General features: G+C 34.6%; 1 protein-coding gene across 1 annotated transcript in view; it reads left to right on the top strand.

Annotated features, from left to right (window-relative positions):
* Positions 1-21,429, top strand: part of PLXDC2 (plexin domain containing 2) — a 137,217-nt gene that overhangs the window by 103,245 nt on the left and 12,543 nt on the right. Inside the window, exon 10 of the mRNA XM_021711807.1 lies at positions 1,833-1,993. Within this exon, the coding sequence (XP_021567482.1) occupies positions 1,833-1,993 (161 nt within the window). The remainder of the gene's footprint in view (positions 1-1,832; positions 1,994-21,429) is intronic.

Genomic DNA, 21,429 nt, shown 5'->3' with positions numbered 1-21,429 from the left:
TATTGATCAGTAGTTCAGAATTCAGAAGCTGAACCCAGAGTGATCAGTAGTTCAGAATTCAGAAGCTGAACCTAGTTCTATACTTTTGCCAGATGATTCAGAATATGTTTATGTTAATTTCTTAGGTTATCACTAAAAGAAAAATGTTACATTTAACAATTCTCAGAGAACACCCGACTCCTTAAATTTATAAGGATTCAATTTATAAAATGATATTTGCACATATAGAGGTTTACAGATATCAGTTTGTAAAATAATTATCAAAGATTTTTTTAATTAATTACAGTTGAAGGTAATGAATAAACTGCAAATAACTAACTGAACCAAATAGGATATTAATTTTTTTAATCTATCAGTTTTATCATAATAGCATTGTAACTTTAGCACATTTCTTAATTTCCTTTTGCCTCAATTTCCTCAATTATAAAATGGAAATAATAATTGTGTTTACCTCTTAGGGTTGTTGAATTGATACTTGCCAAGCAAAATAGATATGCCTGACACATGTAAATGAATTTTTATGTAATTAATTACACCTTAAATTTTATACTTTCACTGGTGAATTTCTGTTATGTAAAAGAAACCTTTAAGATTTTGAACTTTATTAAATTTGGAGAAGGATTGCTCAACACCAAGGGGGGTTCTTAAGCAAATAATAATAAAAAATAAAGATGTAAAGGCTGGGTAGCAAGTATATTTAGAGGTCATGTTTCTCCGCTTTATCTGGAATTCTGTTCTTTCATATGGACCACACATTCTGGTAGGCAGTCATATTTGGTTTTTATTAACAAAAATTTAAAATAAAAGCATGTCAGTGCTTATTAAATGGGGTATAATAGATTTAAAATATTTAAAACATAGAGGTAATGGGTAAAAGTAACAAAAAGGTAAATTGTCGTGAAAAGATTGGGAACCACTGTTCTGGAATGCCTGTGAGTCTTAAAGAATTATCTAATGATTCAAAAATACCAATCATATTATGCATTAAGGTACAATTACCTGCTGCACGTAATTTAGGAAGATCTCTAAATGCCTGAGTAATCATCAAAGACTATGAAATTTTAGAACAAGAGAAGACTTTAGAGATTACTTGTATTTGGTTGATTGACTTTGGGTTGGGTAGTTATGACTTTAGAAATTTAATTCCTCCCTCTCCTAACTCTGAAAATATATATTACAGTGGAAAGCTTCTCAGTAAAAGCAGAAGGAAGCAATATTGGTCTGCAGTATAGTGGAATCACTTCATATGCTGTGGTGTTCCCTGTAGGTGGTGATAACACTATTTGAGGGTCATTTAGTATCCATCTGTTACATGTTTAAAGAGCATTTCTGTTTAAAACAGATTTTTTGAAAATTATGCTTAGAGCTTATGCACAGACTTTCTGGAAATGCTTGTGTAGCTCACCAAATGATGTCTGATACTTTCAATTTAAAATTTCTGAAAGAAAACGAGAGAGGAGTTTTTAAAAAGGAATTCGTTTTTCTGTAGGTAACTTTGTTGGTTTAATGAGAAAAATCAAAGTTAAATTTATTGTACAGGTCATTAGAGTCTGAGATTTTCTCAGTACTTTGAGAATAAAGGATATTAATTCTGCTTTTTGATCTGGAAATTAAAACATAGCTGTCAATGTATTTTTCCTCATGAATACAATGGATTTTTCACTTCCCATATGAAAAGCACCTAGCCTCTGAAATGGCGCTCTGGAAAATAAAAATTGTACAGGTAGTAAAGATCCAATAGTATTTGATTAAAACACAAATATGTCCTCAAATGAAAATGCAAACTTAAGGGTGCACACATGAAAGTCCTGACCGCTGGTATGTTCTCTCAGCTTCTACAGATGACAGTGCAGCCGAGAAGAAAGGGGGGACCCTCCACGCTGGCCTCATCATTGGGATTCTCATCCTGGTCCTTATTATAGCTGCAGCCATCCTTGTGACAGTCTACATGTATCACCATCCAACATCAGCAGCCAGCATCTTCTTCATTGAGGTAAGTGTCAGGTATGACACCTGACAACCACGCCAGTTGATGAACTGTATTCAATTGCTAACACCACCTGGATTTAATACTTAGCACATGGTTTCTTCATTTTCCAGTTTCAAGAACTGGCTGATTCTACACACATGCACACACACACTCACTCATGCAGATATATACTGATAGATTGCTTTCAGATGATGAGTTCAGTTACCTTATCTCATGAGCTTTTAAAGATATAAACTACCTTGCCTTTTCAGATCTAAAGGAAAATAGGAAACATACTTTTTGGTTCTTTTGTACTAAATGTGTTAACCAGCCATTCTCCAGATCCTAGGAAGAAATACAGTGTCTCCAGGGGGCTAAAGATTTAGTTTAAAGCAATTGTTCAGTTGATACTAATTGAGTATTGGTTGTACACATGATGCAATATGATGGGCCTGCTCTCAAAATGCTCACAAATTATTTAGAAGAAACATATGGCTCTCACTACAACATGAAAGATGTAAAAATTAGATAATGTGATGCTGTTAGCATTTTGCATAATGTGTGCAGACTTGTAAATTTTTCTAGAAATGCACACACCCATATACATGCACTCACAAAGAGCAATATGCTGAATTGGTGCTGTGTCTTCACATACAGGACGTAGTTTGAATGCCTCATGTCCAGGAGTTAACAGATGGGAGGACTGGGACCAGTACTTAGGGACAGAGCCAAGTCCTGGGTTCTAGAAGGTTGAAACTGGGGAGTCTGAAGACCAGTCAATATAGTCAGTATGATCAAGTCCCCCAGAAGTCTGGGTTTCTAGGCTCCTGTAAGGGCAGCTTTTACTCTAACATCAAAAGAGGTCACTCCTCTTCCTATACCAAATAATACCAGAAATACTAGAGGAATAAAGGAAAGCTTCTTTCCTTTATGTAAGAGTTTGATTCTGATTGATTGTATGATGCACAGAAAGACTGTTAGGAATTTTGTTCACCTGTTGAGTGGGAAATCATGATTCCTTTTCAACTGCAGAGTTAAAATTACCTTTGTCCCTTCTAATAAGGAGGAGTGAATGCAAATCAATTAAGTAATTGCTTAAACGCCTTCAATGGCTTGAAAACTCTGTAGAATATAGTGCAGTCTCCTTCTCCTTCTGTGGGCACTCAAGGCCTTGGCAATCTTATATATCATTTTAGTCTTTATTTCCATTGCTATCAAATCTGGAGTTGGCAGTACTGCCCAATTTCACTCTTTGCACTTCTCCATAGACACCCCAAATTCTCCCTTCCACAAAGACATTGCTTATTCTATTTTTTCCACCAAGAAAGTCCCCCACTCTCACCTTGGTTCTTGAATTCAGGAATTCGACCTTCAATGCCATAAACCCTGTAAGCTTCCCTAGATCATCTTCCTGTCTGGGCAGCTGGGCATAAGTTCTTTCTCCTCTGAAACTCTATCTGTAGTAAGACACTCATGTCTTTCTCTGGCATTTACTTTTCTGTTTTGCATTAGAGTTCAATTCATGAATGATTTATTCCACCCTACAAGACTTGTAGATGCCTTAAGATTTGGGTTAAATAATTTACATTTAAAAAAAATAGATATTCTATCATTATTACCTGTAAAAAATACATTTCAGACTTCCAGTGAAATTTCATACAAGACTATTCCAGAAATGACATCCTTGTTTAATATCATAGTAATTGAACATTTATAAGGCTTTTGCATTTAGTTGGAATGCTACTATTAAGTTTTGTTAATGTGCTTGATTTTCTTGGAAAAAAAGTAGACGACTTTCCCAAAGTTATGAATGCATTCCTCAAAGAGCTGAAGAGTGACAGGCTGAAAAGCCTCAGGGAAGAGCCAACCCTCAGGCTGCTGCCGCGGTAACCTCTCACGTATTCAAGCCTTTTCATACGCTGTGCAGTTTATTTTCTGACAGTGAGAAAGAAGGTATTGTGAAATATCTGTTGGTGATGGTATTAGCAGCAAATTGCACAGTATGAAGGACCAGTTAAAGCTAGCTCACAGCAAGCTTTGTACGCTCCAAATTAAGAGTGCAAAATAATACGAATTTTTTTTTTTTGCATTTGCTGTTTTGATTCAGTTTCATTGTTTTATGACCAGAGCCTGTATGCCCACATGTGTGTGGGGTGTGTTTTCATGTGTATACACACACACGTATTTATAGACTATTAAAGCTGAAAGGCGTCTTAGAGGTAATTTAGTCCTATACCCTCGCAAAGGAAGAGACTGAGACCCAGAGGGACGGAGCACTTATCCAAGGTCAGAGAGCCTTAGTTCTAGGAATAACTCTTTTATCTTTTCACACTGAAGTGCAGCGGAAGCATTCAGCAGGTTTCTAGCCTTTCTCCTCTTTGCCTTTTTCCTTCCCATTGAGTCGATTGCCAGTGTCTGCTGAATCACTACCTCTCTGACACCCTGCCGTGGTCATGCAGCTCACAGTGACTGGTCAGTGGATAATTTTTGGAAGATGATAATCATAACTTTACTATTATTAAAGCTTTGCAAGTATTGCAAAATCAAAAAGCAGATCTGTGATGACCACTAAGTTTCTGACATGCTTGACCTATGAATTGGAAGATACTGGATTATTAATTAAGTTTAAATTGTTGGTACATAAATGAAAGCATTGAATATAACAATATTATTCATATTGCTTTTTATGTTCATATTGCTGTCTACTTTTTAGATGAAATTTATGTACTGCTTTCCATCATGAAAATAATAGCATTCATTATAGAAAATTGAGACAATGCAGAACTGTAACAGGAAGAAAAAGAAAGTCATTTATAGTCCCAGCATGCAGAAACAATCACTATTAATATTTTAATTTATTTTCTTCTGAAATTCTTATATTCATAATTTGATGTGAGTCCATTCAACGCAATTGTAATTTCATTGTAATGCAAATTGAAATTATTTTTTTAAGTAACATTTTTCTATTTTTATTATAAGGTTTTTGTAAACATTTTAATATTTGTATACTAGTCCATTCAACAGTCATTCAATAGCTTTGTGTTTATTGCCTCTTATTCTTTCAAGCGGTAATGTGGTAACAGAAAACACTGAAGGCCTAATGTGCTTAGAAATCAAAAAGAACCTTATTTCACTAAGATAAAGACTGTGTGTTAGTTTCCTATTGCTGCTATAACGAATTGCCACAAACATAGTTGTTTAAAACAAAAACACACTTATCTTACAGTTCTGGAGGTCAGAAGTCCAAAATCATTCTCATTCTCACTGGGCTGAAGTCATGGTATCTGCAGGGCTGGTTCCTTCTGGAGGCTTCAGAGAGTTGTTTCCTTGCCATTCTAGCTTCTAGAGGCTGCATGCATTCTTTGGTTCATGGTGCCTTCTCACATCATTCCAACCTCTGTTTCCATCATCACATCTCCTATGACTAACTTTGACCGTCCTGTCTACCTCTTTCTCGTAAGGCATCTTATGACTCCATTGGGCCCCTCTGCATAATCCAGGATAATCACTCCGTCTCAAAGTCCTAAACTTAATCACATCAGCAGAGTTCCTTTTGCCATGTGAGGTAACATTGACAGGTTTTGGAAATTAGGACAAGGACATCTTTGGGAAGCCATTATTTTGTCTACCACAGACTACATCAAAGTGTAAGATGCATCACCCTCTACCAGTATCAATTAAACTGTAACATACCCATGACTGGAAAATACATTTCAACTTCGGTGATATTAAACTATGAGTCACGGGGTGTCTTGTTTATTTCGCAGTGAAATCCAGAGTGCGCTAAACACCTGTATGAGTTAGTTCCTGTGCTAAATAGCATGTATGAAACAGTGTGCTGAAATGTAATGACTCCGTATTGAATAGATACATCAGAGTTCTTGCAACCAGTCTCTTGTTGTGGAGCATTGAGACTCTTCCTATTTTTCCTATTTTAATTAGTCCCATTATGAATATATTAATAGTAACAGCTAACATTTATTAAATTCACTGGTGGAAGTGATGTGCCTGCATTGCCTCATTTAATCCTCATGAAGGGCCTATAAGTTAGTAAGATTATCTCCATCTCTTAGATGAGGAAGCTGAAGCACAGGACTTAAGTAACTTGCTCAACATCATGCATTTGGTCAGTAGTAGCGTCAGGATTTGAACCCAGCCCTTCCAACTCCAGAGACCATACCCTTAGCCACTAGCTGTGCTGCCTTTCATATGCTGTTTGTAGAAATGTAGGGTGGTGTATATGCGAGGACATATTTTATGTCCTTAGAACAGAGTCCCAAAAGTGGGATCAAACGAAAGAAATAAGCAGTTTAAAAGAGCTTAGTAGATATTGCCAAAATCATTACAACCACTCATGCAGCCGTTATTATTAATGCTTACTTTTTAGTGATGACAGTGACAGTGGCTGTTATCTGTGTGTTTTGTTCTTGCAGAAAATATATACCAGTCATTATACATTGTGTGGACACAGACACTCTTTGTCATCTAAAATGTTTACATGGCATTAGCGTTCAGATTTCTTGTTTGCAGGAAGGAAATGGGACAATAAAGTAAATCATCACCCCATAAACTGTGTAACTAAACAGCAAGTGAGTTAACTGTTTATATCCCAAGTATTTTTATACTGGATCAGGTGCAAGAATTCCATTCTCCTAAAGCATTCGACCTCTATTCAATCAGGTAGAATAGTCGATTTTTACTAACTTGGCCCCTATATTTCTCCCTCCTCTTCACAGATCTAAGACTGAGCATTTTCTCTGACTTTTTACTGGAAAACTTGTATTTTGTATTTGTCTGTCTAGCTTTTTACATAATTTTCTAAAGGATATCAGATTTTGTCCAAAATATATCACATTACACAAGAATATCTATACATACTTTGAAACCTTTTAAAAGTAAGATTTATTACCTTGAAACAAAATGACAGAGAACAAATATTCAAAGGTGTGTATCTTAATTTTTAAATAGATTTTGGTAAAACTAGGATCTTTTTGAAAGAGTCAACGTGTTCTACATTAAATCTGATGATTGAGGAACATCTCTAGACATAGATTTTGTGACTAGTAATAAATTTCTTTATAGCATGAGTTTAGGTAAAGAAGATGAAGGTTTGCACTGACGAATTCTATTCTTCATGTGTCACTATTCAAGATTTTTAAATAAAATACATAAAATGCAATCTAAATGGTGGGCAAGAAAATATTGCTATAAAGTGAGATTATATGAAATCAACATTCCCGTGAAAGGCTTCTATTTGGACTATAACAAAATAATTTAGATTAACCATCTTGCTAAAAAAAAATTAACGTTGAACACTGTCCTTGCTTTTTCTTTACATATTACTGACATTCGCATGCAGGTTGGATTGTTCTACACATGTAAAAATGAAGAAATATCAGAGAGAACCTAATGATAAAGATGATCAAGCCCTTGGAAAATAGATTCTGGAAATGAAATATTAGAATTGTTGTTTTATAAATAGACAAATAAAAACTAAGAGTGCCTAATCCCGCTGCTGATGCTATGAAGCACAGTTTGAAACATCCTCAGAAAGAAAGGAATCAGTTTAAAGGATTACTTTAAAATGAAAAGGAAGAAAGCAAAATTATAGAAAACATAATATGGCATATTGCATATTATATAATGGCAATGAAGTGTGCCTTTAACTAGAGGTTACAATTTTTACTCTGAGGATTGGAGAAAATGTAAGGTAAAAATCTGAGGCTATCCAGAGCTTGAAGACCAAAATATAGAACTAACCCAAAATGAAAAAAAAGAAAATCTGAGCTATCAATATAAGAATATTGAACACTTGAAATGTGCCCAATCTGGAATGAAATATGTGTAAAACACACTGAATTGTGAAGTTTGAGTGCAAAAAAAGAATGTAAAATAGCTCATTAATAACTTTTATATAATTATATGTTAAAATGATAATAGTTTGGGTGTATGGAGTTAAATAATATTCATTAAAATTGATTTCACTGATTCTTTTTAAGTGGCTACTAGACACTTTTAAAATCATATGTATGCGGCTCACACAATATTTCCATTGGATGATGCTGGTTCAAAGAGAAAACTGGCAAAGAAAAGAGAATTAGAAAGAAAGGTTGATTCTCTTTATATTTTGTGAAAAAAGGAAACTAACTGATTTTCAGCAAGGGGAGAAGGAGGAGATTTGAAATTTGAGGCTGCCAAAGTCAACTAATATGTTGACCATTCTTTTATACATTTACATTATATTTGTTGTTCTTCTGTTATGTGCCAGGTCCCCAAGGTATAATAGTCAACAAAATGGACAAGGTCATCCTTGCCCTCATGGAGCTTACATTCCAGTGGGTGAGGACAGATGATGAAGATATTTTATGTTAGACACAAATTTCAAGTAGAACGTTTAGTTTTATGAGCCAGTCTTCATAAAATGTTGAATAATGTGATACTTTTTTGTTTTGTTTTGAGCAGCAAGACGTTAGTAACTGAATAGCCAGGGATGTAAGAGGGTATTATGATCTTTGTGTCTGAATTTACAATTTGGTAGTAGTAAGTTTTGCTGCATATTATTCCACAGTGTATATGAGTCACATTTTCTTCACTCAGTCCACCATTGATGGGCACATAGGTTGGCTCCATGTTTTCACCATTGTGAATAGTGCTGCAATAAACTTACAAGTGCAGGTGTCCTTTTGGTAGAATTATATACGTTCCTTTGGCTATATACCAGGAAGTGGGATTGCTGGGTTGAGTGGTAAATATATTTTTTAGTTCTTTGAGAAGTCTCCAACCTGCTTTCCACAAGGGTTGCACTGTCTTACATGCCCACCAACGGTGAAGGAGGATTCCCTTTTCCCTGCCAACATTTGTTGTTTTGGGACTTTTCAATAAAAATCACTCTGACAGGTGTCAGATGGTATCTCACTGTGATTTTGGTTTGCTTTCTCCAGTGATTAGTGATGTTGAGCATTTTTTCACGTTTTTTAGTCACTTGTATATTTTCCTTTGAGAAGCGTTGGTTCTTGTCATTTGCCCATTTTGTAATGGGGTTGTTTTTTCCCTGTTGATTCATTTGAGTTCTGTATAGATTCTGGATATTAAGCCTTTGTAGGATGCGTAGTTTGCAAATATTTTCTCCCACACTGTGGATTGTCCCTTTACCCTCTTGTTGGTTTCATTTGCTGTGCAGAAGCTTTTTAGCTTGATAAGGTCCCATCTGCCAAGTTTAGTTTTTGCTGCATTTTCTTTTGAGGACTTGGTCATGAATTCATTGCCTAGGCTGATATCCAGGAGAGTATTTTCAAGATTTTCTTCTAATATTTTTACAGTTTGAGGGCTTAATATTTAAGTCCTTGATCCTTTTTTGGTTATTTTTTTTTAAAGACGGTAATAGGTAGGGGTCCAGTTTCTTCTGCATATGGTTAGCCTGTTTTCCTAATACCATATGTTGAATAAGGTGCTCTTTCTCCAATGTGCTGAGAATTTATATTTGTAAAAAATAAATAAATAAAATAAGTAAATAAAAAAGGCTTCTCTTCAAACCAGTTCATTTTCCTGAAGGAAAAAACGGTCACCATTCTTAAGTTATGCTAGAATTAGAAGATACAAGATGATTTTCACAATAAAACCTGAACATAACTGTTTAAATACCAGTCTTTGTTCATATCATGCTTTAAAATTCTTACCATTGAGGGGGATGGGATTAACAGTAGCAAATATCTGTGGGGATGGGGAAACACCTCTTATCAACAGTGTGCCTGAATGAAATGTAATTGTACACCTAACCCTTAAGTGTACACCACAAAACCATAATAAAAAATATTGATTTAAAAAAAAAAGAATCTCTATGACATCTAGAAACATGAAAAAAAAAAATTCTTACATCTTGGGGGAAGCAAAATATCTGACTTCAATGGAAGTGCCCAGTATTTTCTATTAGCAGAATCATAGGATGTCAAGCAAAAAGTAACCTCAGCAGGTGTGCAACCTAGGGATTCTGTAACTTTTTCAAAATAAAGTAGATTAATTACCCAAGCATCTACTACAAATACATTTCCTTGAGGGTTAATGTTTTATCTTAAAAACTTATCTGACTATTACATTATGTCCTATAATACAGACATATTTGATATAAAAAATGATTCCACACAATCTTCATCCAGTATTAATATTCCAAAAGGTGAGTCTTAACTCTCTGTAGCTATCCAGCTCCAGTTATATTGTTCTAGATTCTATAAAATCCAGATAAAATCAAACCATCAAAAACGTCTGTTCCTGGAACCTAAGCAGGCAGTATACTTTCTACCCCTTTGCTGGATCTAGTCCAACATAGAAATAGAGACTCCACACGGTGAAACCATTTACTCGAATCCTATGACCGATAGTTACAGAGCCAAGACTTCCACTAAGAATTCCTCTTCTTGGCCCTGTAGTCTGTACAGCTATAGCCGATCACAACGAGAGTCTTTTGAGCGGTTTGCCACTCAGGGGGATACCCCATCCCAAGAAATATTTGTGGATAACAAAGACCCATGGAGAATATGATTAAAGAAATACAGGCAGCTGTGACGCTCCATTTTTCCTGGCAATCAATAGTGCCACCAGGAAAGAAGCCAGAGGAAGGAGCCAGGCAAGGATTCAAAGGCTGCTGCTGGGGAGAAAAAAGTGTTTACTAAAAGTTTGGCATCTTGCTTTGCAGCTGCTAGATGAATCGTACTTGGGAGTCAGGAAGACATGATCCATTGACTAACCTATAGAGTAAATAATCGTTTCATACAACCACAAATCCTTTTTTTAAATTTTGAAGTCATGTGTTTTTAATAACAGAATTTTGCCCTTAAGCTATTTCTTAACTCTTTTTTTAGTTTTAAAGAAAACTCTAGGGAAAAAAATTCATAGAAATAAAATGCATGCTTCTAATTTTTATTTCTTGGGCTGGAAAGGAGATGGTATTCACTTTTGATGAAGTGCTGCAAATAAGAAAAGATGAGTTAAAACCTAACTGAAATGGTTTGACTCTCTCATGAATGAAGTTGTATTATTAGATGACAGCTTTTCAGACATGTAACAAAATATAGGAAAAAATAGGTGCAGTCCTGTCATTTTGAAAAAGACACTGCTAGCCGGGCTTGGTGGCTCAGCCTGTAATCCCGCGCCTTGGGAGGCTGAGGTGAGTGGATTGCCTGAGCCCGCGGGTTCGAGACCCGCCTGGGCAACTTGATGAGACTTCATCTCTAAAATAAATTTTAAAAAATCAGCTGGGCGTGGTAGCGCATGCCTGTAATTCCGGCTACTTGGAAGGCTGAGGCGGAAGGATTGCCGGAGCCCAGCAGGTCGAGGTTCCAGTCTGGGTGACAGAGTGAGACTCTAACTCAAAAAAAGAAAAAAGAAAAGAAAAAGACACTGCTTGTATGTCTATGATTTTCTTTCCGCATTTTCTGTTCAAGATGCTAGAATTTCATTTATGTACATAACTGAATGATTTTGAGACATCATTTCAAGTTCATGGGATTGCCTTAGATATATATCACCAAAATAAGATTTATTTTATAGATGACATCTTTAATTTACTCTTCTGGGTAACATATTTTCACTTAAACTTCTAATTAGAAATAGTGTTTCTGATGTAACAGAATATTTTCTTCCCTTCATTGGGAAGAATTATTTTAAATGGTTAATAAAATACCTCATACTTCACTGAGCTCTCTGCTCTAATTCCTTCTTAATTACCATTCCTTATCCAATTATTTCATGAGACCATGAAAATAGATGATAGATGTTCTCTAAACAGAAGAATCAAATGATTAAATAAATGAAAATCAGCAAAGCTACAGTTCACTTGGGCATTTGTAAACCTGAGTTATCTTAAGTGCATCATTTTAAGTACATGATATATGTTTTAGGTATTCTAATCCTTTTCTTCTTCTATTACCTCTGGAAGAGAAGATTACTCAACTGACAGTACCAGCTGTTGAGTAATTTCTTCCTTGAAACCTTGGTAATTGTTCTTCCTTAAAATAAATATTTAAGCCTTTCTATTGTGGAGATAGACAATAGAAACTTTAATTTTACAATAATTACTGCTTCATAGTAATTATGAATGTATTCAATTATAAGATTTTCCCCACCAGTTTCACATAGTGTAATTTTTTTTTCTGATCAAAATACAGGGCAACTAAATAAGCTGATAGTTGTGGTATGCTCTGGTTTATAAATAATACTAGAATTATTTGCAATCATAAGGAAATTAAAATTTTAAATTTGAGTTTTAGAGATCAGAAAAATAAGAGTCTAGGGAACAAATATAAAGAAATTTATTATAAATTATACTTTTTGTAAATCTATTAGAAGTGACCATCAAGGGTATTTTAAAGTGCAAATTAATTAAGATTATTTTACTCTATTTTCTTGTGGTGATCATCTATAAAAATTATCTTAATATAAACAAAATAATATTTAATTCAAATTACTTCACTTGTATCACACAGTAAGTGAATATAGAATCAGAATTATTCGTTTTATGTCTACGTTCTCTAATTGCAACTAATGACTATATTTGTATTCTTATGAGGTAATCAAAAATTGATTATGAGGTAATCAAAAATTCCTATAAACTCTATAAATTTTGAATTGATGAAAAGCATTCATGATTCAAAAAATTTTTTGAACACTGTGTTTTCCTTGACACAGGGTTTTCTTCTATAAAAAATAAATTTGTCATAATTATTCAGAAATCATAGTGCAACTTAAAGTTCTAGTAATAGCTAATTCTCCCTTAATAGTGCATCAGATTTTTTCTTGTTTTATGCTTGAATTTGTATCACTTTTTAGTGTTTTTCTTTTTGAGCTTTTAAAAACGTTTTAGTGCTTCTTAATTCTTAATGGCTTTAACTATGACTTATCTCATTGTGGGTCAGTAACTTGTAGCTGGACTTGAATCCTGAATATGTGCAAGTTTAATATGAAGAAAATTTGATGTAGCATAAGAATTGGTAACGAACATTGAATTTTAGTCAAAAGTAGTCTCAAAATACCTAATTTATTGTATAAGACATCAGTTTTAAAATGCATCATATGTTTTATGAAGAGCTGGATAGCATTTTATCAAAAGCAATGGGATCTATTCCCGTAGAGAAACAAGTAAGTCTCCATACTTGTAGAGAAACTTAGTTCAATTTAGAGTAATAACGAACATTCAAGACTTGAAACTTAGGCTGAGGTAGTCAACTTGTGCCAGATAGATTGAGAATAGACACAAGAATCTTTGGGGGGAAGCTGTGAAGATGCAAATATGAACTCATTGTAAAGACTTTCTAGTAATCAAATGTACTCAGAGATGCACAGGCTTCCTGAGTACCAAGCTTTTCATCACCAGAACTTCTTAAGCATACAAGAAGACCCCATTGTTAAGGACTCCATAGGAGGTATTTAAACTTTATATAAGCGGTTAAACTAGAATGAATTTAAGGCTCACCTGTCCCTGTAAATCTAGAGTATTCTGGTTCCCTTTTCCACCAATATTGTATGCTTCAGAAAGATCGAAAAATTGCAAAGTAAACAAGAAGGTGTGTTGGTGCATGCTTACAGCTTATGAAGACATCTTATTTTTTGAGTAACCCAAAGAAGAAAACACACACACACACACACACACACACACACATACACACACACACACACACACACTCACTCACTCACACACACAACAAGGAAGACTATAATTCTCCTCTCCAGAATATAAGTATTTATCTGGTAATAATTGAGGGAAAAGCCCTTTTACAGAAGTTGGTAGTATTGGATAATGTCATAGATTTCATGCTCAGGTCCTAGTAGGGCAAGCACGTCTTAGGTTTTCCTTTAGTAAGAAATATGCATGAAAACAAAGGAACCAATCATTAATATAACAGGTAGCGTAAAGTGCCTTAAACAAATCTTTTCCAAGAAGGAGTTACTTGGAACAGTAAAAAGTAGCACAGAGCCAGAGGTACAAGTGCTGTTCTTTGCTTTCTCCCATAGTCCTCTCCACAAATTTATTGAATTTTACAAGGAGGGTGAATTGATGGTTAAATATTTATGCTTTCTTCAAATAAGTAGGAGTAGCATATTTGGCATTTTCTGCTTACACAATAAGCCATTTTGTGTTTTTCTTTCTATTTCCATCTTTTTCTTTCCACCACGATTGATTACTCTGAGAGTTTTTGGTTGAACATGTAAGCTCTGGTCACTCAAAATCACTTCTACTACTCTGTTTCCCTTCCTCTCACATTCTGCCAAGTAGCCTTAGGGAATTTTTAAGTATTTGCTTTCCCAAATTTTCTGAAATTTAAGTTGGCATTTTTTCCATTCCTATTTTATTAGAATCTGTGATCATTAGTATCTTTATTGTATAATCACTGCTAGTAGAAAAAGTGCTTTTTCTTCTCACCCATTCTCTCAACCATGACATGCACAGACTTCATTCAAGTTGAAACTTTCATGAGCCCATAAATGATGCAGTTGAGTCACATCCACCATGTACAAATTCATTTCCTTGACACAGAAAGGGTAGAAATTTCCAATCTTGAACAAGAAGAGCTAAGAGGAAGTCGCGACTACTTAGTTAGCTTTCCACCATGATTATTTATCTCTTATTTACCTTCAAGTTAAAACACACACACACACATTCAGTCATTCAATGATTCATCGCAGCACATAGTAGAACAACTGTATATTTTTTTTCTTTTTTGACCAAAGGTAGGTACAATAATAAAATATTTAAATAGTCTCAGTAACATCAATTTGGTGAAAGATTTTATAGAAATGAAGAATGTGATTTAACAGTAAATGTAAAGAGAATCCTTGAAATGTCAAAGGGAAGTACTGATGAAAAATTCTGGAAAGTTGTTAGTGGTAGTAGCATTCTCTCCTCCCCCAAAACATCTACATAAAAACAGGCAAAACTACTAGGTACCAAAATTAAAAAAAAAAAAAACCTTGCTACTCATAAGCAGACCTTGAACCATTATAATACTATAAGAAAGTGATTGGCAGTAGTGGGAAACTGTCAGGGGAGGGGAGTGGGATTGGTAGTTGAGGAAACTGCTAGGGGAGGGAGGGGCTACCTCATCAACAAAGGTACCTGCATAACCAATGTTTGTATACCTGACCCTGAATTGTACCCCACACCTTTATAATAAAAAATATATATTAAAAAAACTATAGATGGTATTTACAACAAAACTAGCTGATAATGTATGGTCAAGATACAGCCATCATCCCTAAATACATCAGATAAGAACAAACCACCAATGGCTACAAGACCTAAATGTTGTCAACAAGATGTCTGACAGGCCTGAAAATGAACAATATAATAGCCAATAGGTATTGATAGGAAAACACCATGGGCCAGTGTGACAGCAGCAACAGAAAGTGAGAAGGACATGTACTAGCACCAATGCTGGTGAGTGTAGGGGCTCTTTCAGAATTTCTGAAGGGACTAGAGCTGCATAGTCCAAGGAATTCCTAAAACTGACTTGCCAGTGCCATCTTGCATGACAGTGCCCCCACTAGGAGAAAATTCTGTAGCTGAAATAAATATTTTACTCACAGGGCCAACAGAGATGAAAAAAGAAGAAGAAAGTTCTTATACAAGTGGTGAAGAGGCACAGAGTCAGGAAATACCAGAAAGCATGCCATCATATTTTTTAATGATAGCCATCATTTATTCAGGACATACAATGTGTCAGACACTCTTTTATAAAATGTACTATATGATGTTTTGTGAGAGGGACGCCTCCCCCACACACACCAAAAAAGAAAAAGAAAAGAAAAGAAACAGAATTTTTTTTTGGAGGCTGAGTCCCTTGTAGTACAGACTTGCCCTGCTAGGTATGTATTCTAGAAACCCATTGTCATCGGAGTACCAGCTGATGAGAGATTGCACTCAGTTTCAGTGAATTTTGTTGGCAATTCTTTCAGCACATTAGCCCATTTCATGATGGATGATTTACATGAACAACCTGCCCACACTGCCTCCCGTGTTCAGCAGTTTTGACCAAAAATGGCGTGACCCATATCCCCACCCTCCCATTCACCTGATCTCACCCTAACGACATTTTTTTTGTTTCCCCGCATGGAAAAAGTCCTCAAAGGGAAACATTTTGCCGATATAAAAGAGGTAAAACAAAAAAGGCAGAAGCACTAAAAGGCATACAAATGGATGAATTCAGAAACTGTTTTTAGCAGTGGAAAATGTGTCTTGATGGGTGAATTTCATCAAATGGAAAGTACTTTGAAGGTGACCAAAGTTTAAACGTGTAAGAATAAATACACAATATTTTATAAATAAATTCTATTTTAGGAGTCTTCCCTCATATACTTACAGTGAAATGATTACCACAATCAAGCCATTTGTTCTATCTATAACATTCTGTAGTTATCTTTTTTGTGTAAGAGTACCTAAAATCTGTCTTAACAAATTATCAGTGTACTGTTCAATATAATATTGCTATAGTCATCCTGTTGTACATTAGATCTTTAGACTTACTCATTCTACATAATTGCAAGAAAAAGTTGACCTGCATTTGTCCAGCTCCTCTCTCAACTCTATCTCTGCTTCTTAAAATGTATTTGATCTTTTTTATTCTACTGATAAGAGATATCAAGCATTCTTTCTTTCTGTCTGGCTTACTTCACTTAGCATAATGTTCTCTAGGTTCATCTATGTTGTTGCAAATGGCAGTATCTCCTTTTTTAAAGGCTGAGTGGTATTTTCTTATGTGTATATACCAAATTTTCTTTACTCATTCATCTGTGTACAGACACTTCAGCTGTTTCCATTTCTTGGCCATTGTGAATAATGCTACTGTGAACACTGGTGTGCAGATATCTCTATGAGGTGTTGATCTCATTTCTTTTGCATGTATATCCAGTAGAAAATTTGTTGGGCCATATGGTAGTTCTATTTTTAATATTTTGAGAAAAACCCTATACCATTGTTTATAATGGTTGTACCAATATACGTTTTCACCAACAGTATGTAAGGTTTCCCTTTTCTTTACACTCTCGCCAACACTTGGTTATGTTTTATCTTTTTGATAATAGCCATTCTAACAGATATGAGGTGATTTTCATTGTAGTTTGATTTCCATTTCCTAGATGATTAGTGATGTTGAGCAATTTTTCAAAAATTTTTGCCATTTTTATATCTTCTTTGGAGAAATTTGTTTATTTTTAAACCGGCTTATTTGTTTTGTTTGTTTGGGTTTTGTTTTTTTTTTTTGGTTGTTTTTGTTTTTACTGTTTAGCTATATGAGTTCCTTATATGTTTTGGATATTAACCCCTTATCAGATATATCATTTACAAATATTTTCTCACAATCCATAGACTGCCTTTTCATTTATTGATTGTTTTGCTGTGCAGGGCATTTTAGTGTGATGTTATTCTATTTGTTTATTTTTGGTTTTGTTACCTGAGATTTTGTTGTGATATCCAAAAAAGTCATTTCGAGTTCAACACCAAGGAGCTTTTTCTCTGTTTTCTTTGGCGAGTTTTATGGTTCCAGTTCTTATGCTTACACTGTTAACCAATTGTAAGTTGATTTTTTGTATGGTATAAGGTAAAGGTCCAGTACCTTTACAGTTTTTTAATGCAATAGAACAACAGAAGAAACTTCAAGGTTACAAATGTTACTTGAACTAACCCTCCTCTTGGAAGTTCATAAAAATTAAATTCATATAAAAATGAGTAAAGAAAATTTTGGTGGTGAAATCCCATGTAAAGATAACTAAAAAACAGAATAATATCTCTACAGATAATGAAAGCATATCAGAAAGATTTGCTTTACAACAATCTAATGAAAACCCTAATGTACTATTTCAAAACTAACTATACATAATGAAGAAAGATGCAAAACATGAAAGAACAAGTTAGCATTAGAGAAACTAAAAAATGAGATAATGTATTAAGAATTAGAAATAAAAAGAAAACCTATTTTGGAAATGAATAAAAAACTGGAATAACAAAAGAGTTTTTAATGCCTTAAAAGAAACAGAAAGCTAAAAGAAATACATTTTTTTAAATTAAAAGGAATTAGAAAAAGAGTTAAGCTTTGGGAGAAAATTATGAATACTGAAAATTGGCAGAGAAGATCCAACATATGAACAATGGGAACCCCTAAAGAAGGAAACCAAAGCAAGAGAAAAAATAATTACCACAAACTATACTTTTTTTTAAAGTTTCTAAAACTTAAAGAAATTAAATATTGAAAGAGCACACTATAAACCTAAGATTATTGACCCAAAATAATGAACATTAAGACATTCTAGTAAAATCACTGGATGACTTTTCAAAAAGAAAAAAAAAATGCATTTAGAACAGAAAACACTTGACTTATAAGTATATATGAATTAGATAATCATCAAGTGTTTGAGAGCAACTTTTTTTTTTTTTTTCTGAGTTGGAGTCTCCCTCTGTCACCCAGACTGGTGTGCAGTGGCCGCTCCTGGCCACCGCAGCCTCCACCTGCTGGGCTCCGGCGATCCTTCTGCCTCAGCCTTCCGAGTAGCCAGAATTACAGGCGTGCGCTACCACACCCGGCTCATTTTTTGATTTATTGTAGAGATGAGGTCTCACTGTCCAGGCAGGTCTCGAACCCGCGGGCTCAGGCAATCCACTCACCTCAGTCTCCCAAAGGCACGGGATTACAGGCTGAGCCACCGAGCCCGGCTAAGAGCAACTTTTTATACCAGAAGAAAATGAAGTTACGGTATTGTAAGACAGAAAATGAAAGCCAATAATCCATACCCAGCAAACTGGCCTTCATGTATAAAAGGCACACTTAGACTATTATCAACATGTAGGAACTCTGGCAATATTGTTTCCATGAGGTCTTCTTGAAAAATATTTTAGAGATAAGCTTCAGATAAACAAAATGACCACAGGCACATCAATCACTCTTGGACTCAGGTGACTTGGACTATTACCTGTTACCTGCTACCACTCAAAATACATCTACACACTTTCTCCATACAATTGGCCTTTGTGCACTGGAGGGTAGTTATAGCAGTAACACACATCTCATGTTTCAACTTACTTCATTTGGCAGAAAATGTTTTGGAAATATTTGGAATGTATTTATAATTTGTATCTATAATTAAAAAGATGTGGGTATTTGTAGCAGAGAATGCTACTTATACACCGCAATTCAGGCTCCTAATTCTATAGTAAAGGGTTGTGACTGATAAATAATTTCATAAGTAAAGATTCCCTTTCTCAAACTCTCTTGCATCTGGATATGGCCATGTGACTACTTTCCCCACCAGGAAGTCCTAAATGTGACATTTAAGTCAAGGCTTTTAAGAATTAGGTACACCTTTTACACCTTCTCTCTTGTCTCACCAATTGGCTACACTGTCCCTAGAGACTGGAGAAACCAAGGTGGGAGATGCCACAATCTATGCATGCAAGAAAATTGTCTGTCTATAAGGAATACTTGCCTGGGACTATTATATGGACAAGAAATGAACTTCTACTTGATTAAGCCATCGATAAAATAAAAAGAAGAGTTATTAATATAGAACATAACCACCGTCTAATAGATGTAAGCCATATTAAAAATTCATTAGAGTAATGAAATATCAGGGAAAATCAATGAACTGGGTATGTTTTCGCAAACAACATAACAACATTAGAATCACTCTTTGTTTAGAAAGAGAGGTAAGTGCAAAGGAAACCAGATAGAATGAAAATCATTGAGAACTTTGAGCAAAGCCAAATCAAAGGAAAATTGAGATTACAAATGTATTTATAGCTACTAATTCAAATGTAAAAGTAATGAAACTATTCGGAGAAAAACTATGCAGAAAATAATATAAGAAATACTATTATTTATAGGAAATTACATTCATACAGAAAAGAGGAAACAAGATATATTTTTAAAAACTAAGTAATTATGTTTGGGGATTTAAATTTTTACTCACAAATGGTAAAATCTATGTAGCAGAATATATTTTGTGCAATTGAAAATTTCATGTACACTTGTTTTTATGGTGTTTCAGTGGAAAAGTAAATAACCAGCGATTAGGAGATTTAGAATTCTTCCCCGTTTGTTAGAGTAGACAGAGATGTGGTTACTAGGCAGAACTAACTGATCAGTTCTTTTCTAGGGACTGGCCTTAAAACTAAATCACAAAGACTTTCCTCATTGTGAGCATCATTTTATTTTGCTTCCTGGTGAATTTTAGTAGCAATTTGAGAACTCTAGGGAGCAACCTTATCTTTCTCATTCGTAGTTTTTACCCTCAAGGACAAGCACAATGCTTGGTGAATAGTTGCTGAATAAATGCTCTCATCTAAAATAATCCAAGTGGAACTTCGATAAACAAAATCATGAAATGATAGAAAGTTGAATGTAGTAGAAAACTTAAGGAAACATTAAGCTCAACGATTCGCAGCTTTTGGCATTGTACGTCTCCCCTTTACAGAAATAAATGTCCATTTTCCTAAAAGAAAATTTGTATGCTTGAAAAGATAACTCTTTAAATTGCAACATTGGTATTGCAGGATTCTATGCACTTATATTTTAAAACATATCTTATTGGAGTTGTTTTAGTTGAGTCATTCACAATATATTTTAAAATAGTGTCATTGATGAGATAATATTGGCCCTTTTAAAGATTATTATGGTATATTTTTCATTTGTTAAAGCTGACTGAAGGGTATAGGCTCATACTAAGTAGTAAACTAGTGTATGTCCACATTCTCATTTTAAACATAAGAACTCAGATTAAAAAAAAAAAAGGGAACGTAACTTGCCTAAAGCCTCAGTGCTTGATAGAAGGAGAATCAGGAACCAGTAAAATGCAATGGAAAAAATGCAGAGCCAAGAGGACAGACTTTGCATAAATTCCAGCTTTTTACTGACTGACTTTGTGACTTTGGTCACTTCCTCAACCATTTTGTATAGACCAACAAGAATTTGAATCCAAATTTGTGACTCCCAAGCAGCCTTCATCTGTGTTAAAACACTTTTTAAATATTAGTCAGTTTCAGCCAATAAATACCAAGATTTATTGGAGAGATTCATGCATTTCCCATCACTACTCTCTGCCTGAGCACTTGTGGGTAAGTTATCCAAATAAGAGAAAGGGAAAAAGAACAAACGATCTTAATAATTCACAAACTATATTATCAACTTCTTAGTATTATGCTATCGATTGCACAATAAAAACAGTTGTTTTTGTAGGCTCTAATTGGTATATCTCTGACATCTTGCTTTTTTATTTTTATTTTTTTCATTTTGTAAATGTTGCCAAAAGGAGTTACTTCCAGAGCTATAATCTGGCTCACACAATATTGTTACAATGGTTATCAGCAGTTCTTTATCACAGGATGAATGCAATGAGCTCTTAAGGAAGCTTTTTGGAAACTGCATGAATCTTTGTAAAGGACAGTAATGAACATCACTATAGTTCCTAAGTAAGAAATCATTAGG

The sequence above is a fragment of the Carlito syrichta genome, unplaced genomic scaffold (assembly GCF_000164805.1).
Source record: "Carlito syrichta isolate Samal-C Ts95f unplaced genomic scaffold, Tarsius_syrichta-2.0.1 Scaffold302599, whole genome shotgun sequence".
Lineage (NCBI taxonomy): Eukaryota > Metazoa > Chordata > Mammalia > Primates > Tarsiidae > Carlito > Carlito syrichta.
Note: the sequence above shows the minus strand (reverse complement) of the source record. Positions and strands in the feature narration are given on the sequence as shown.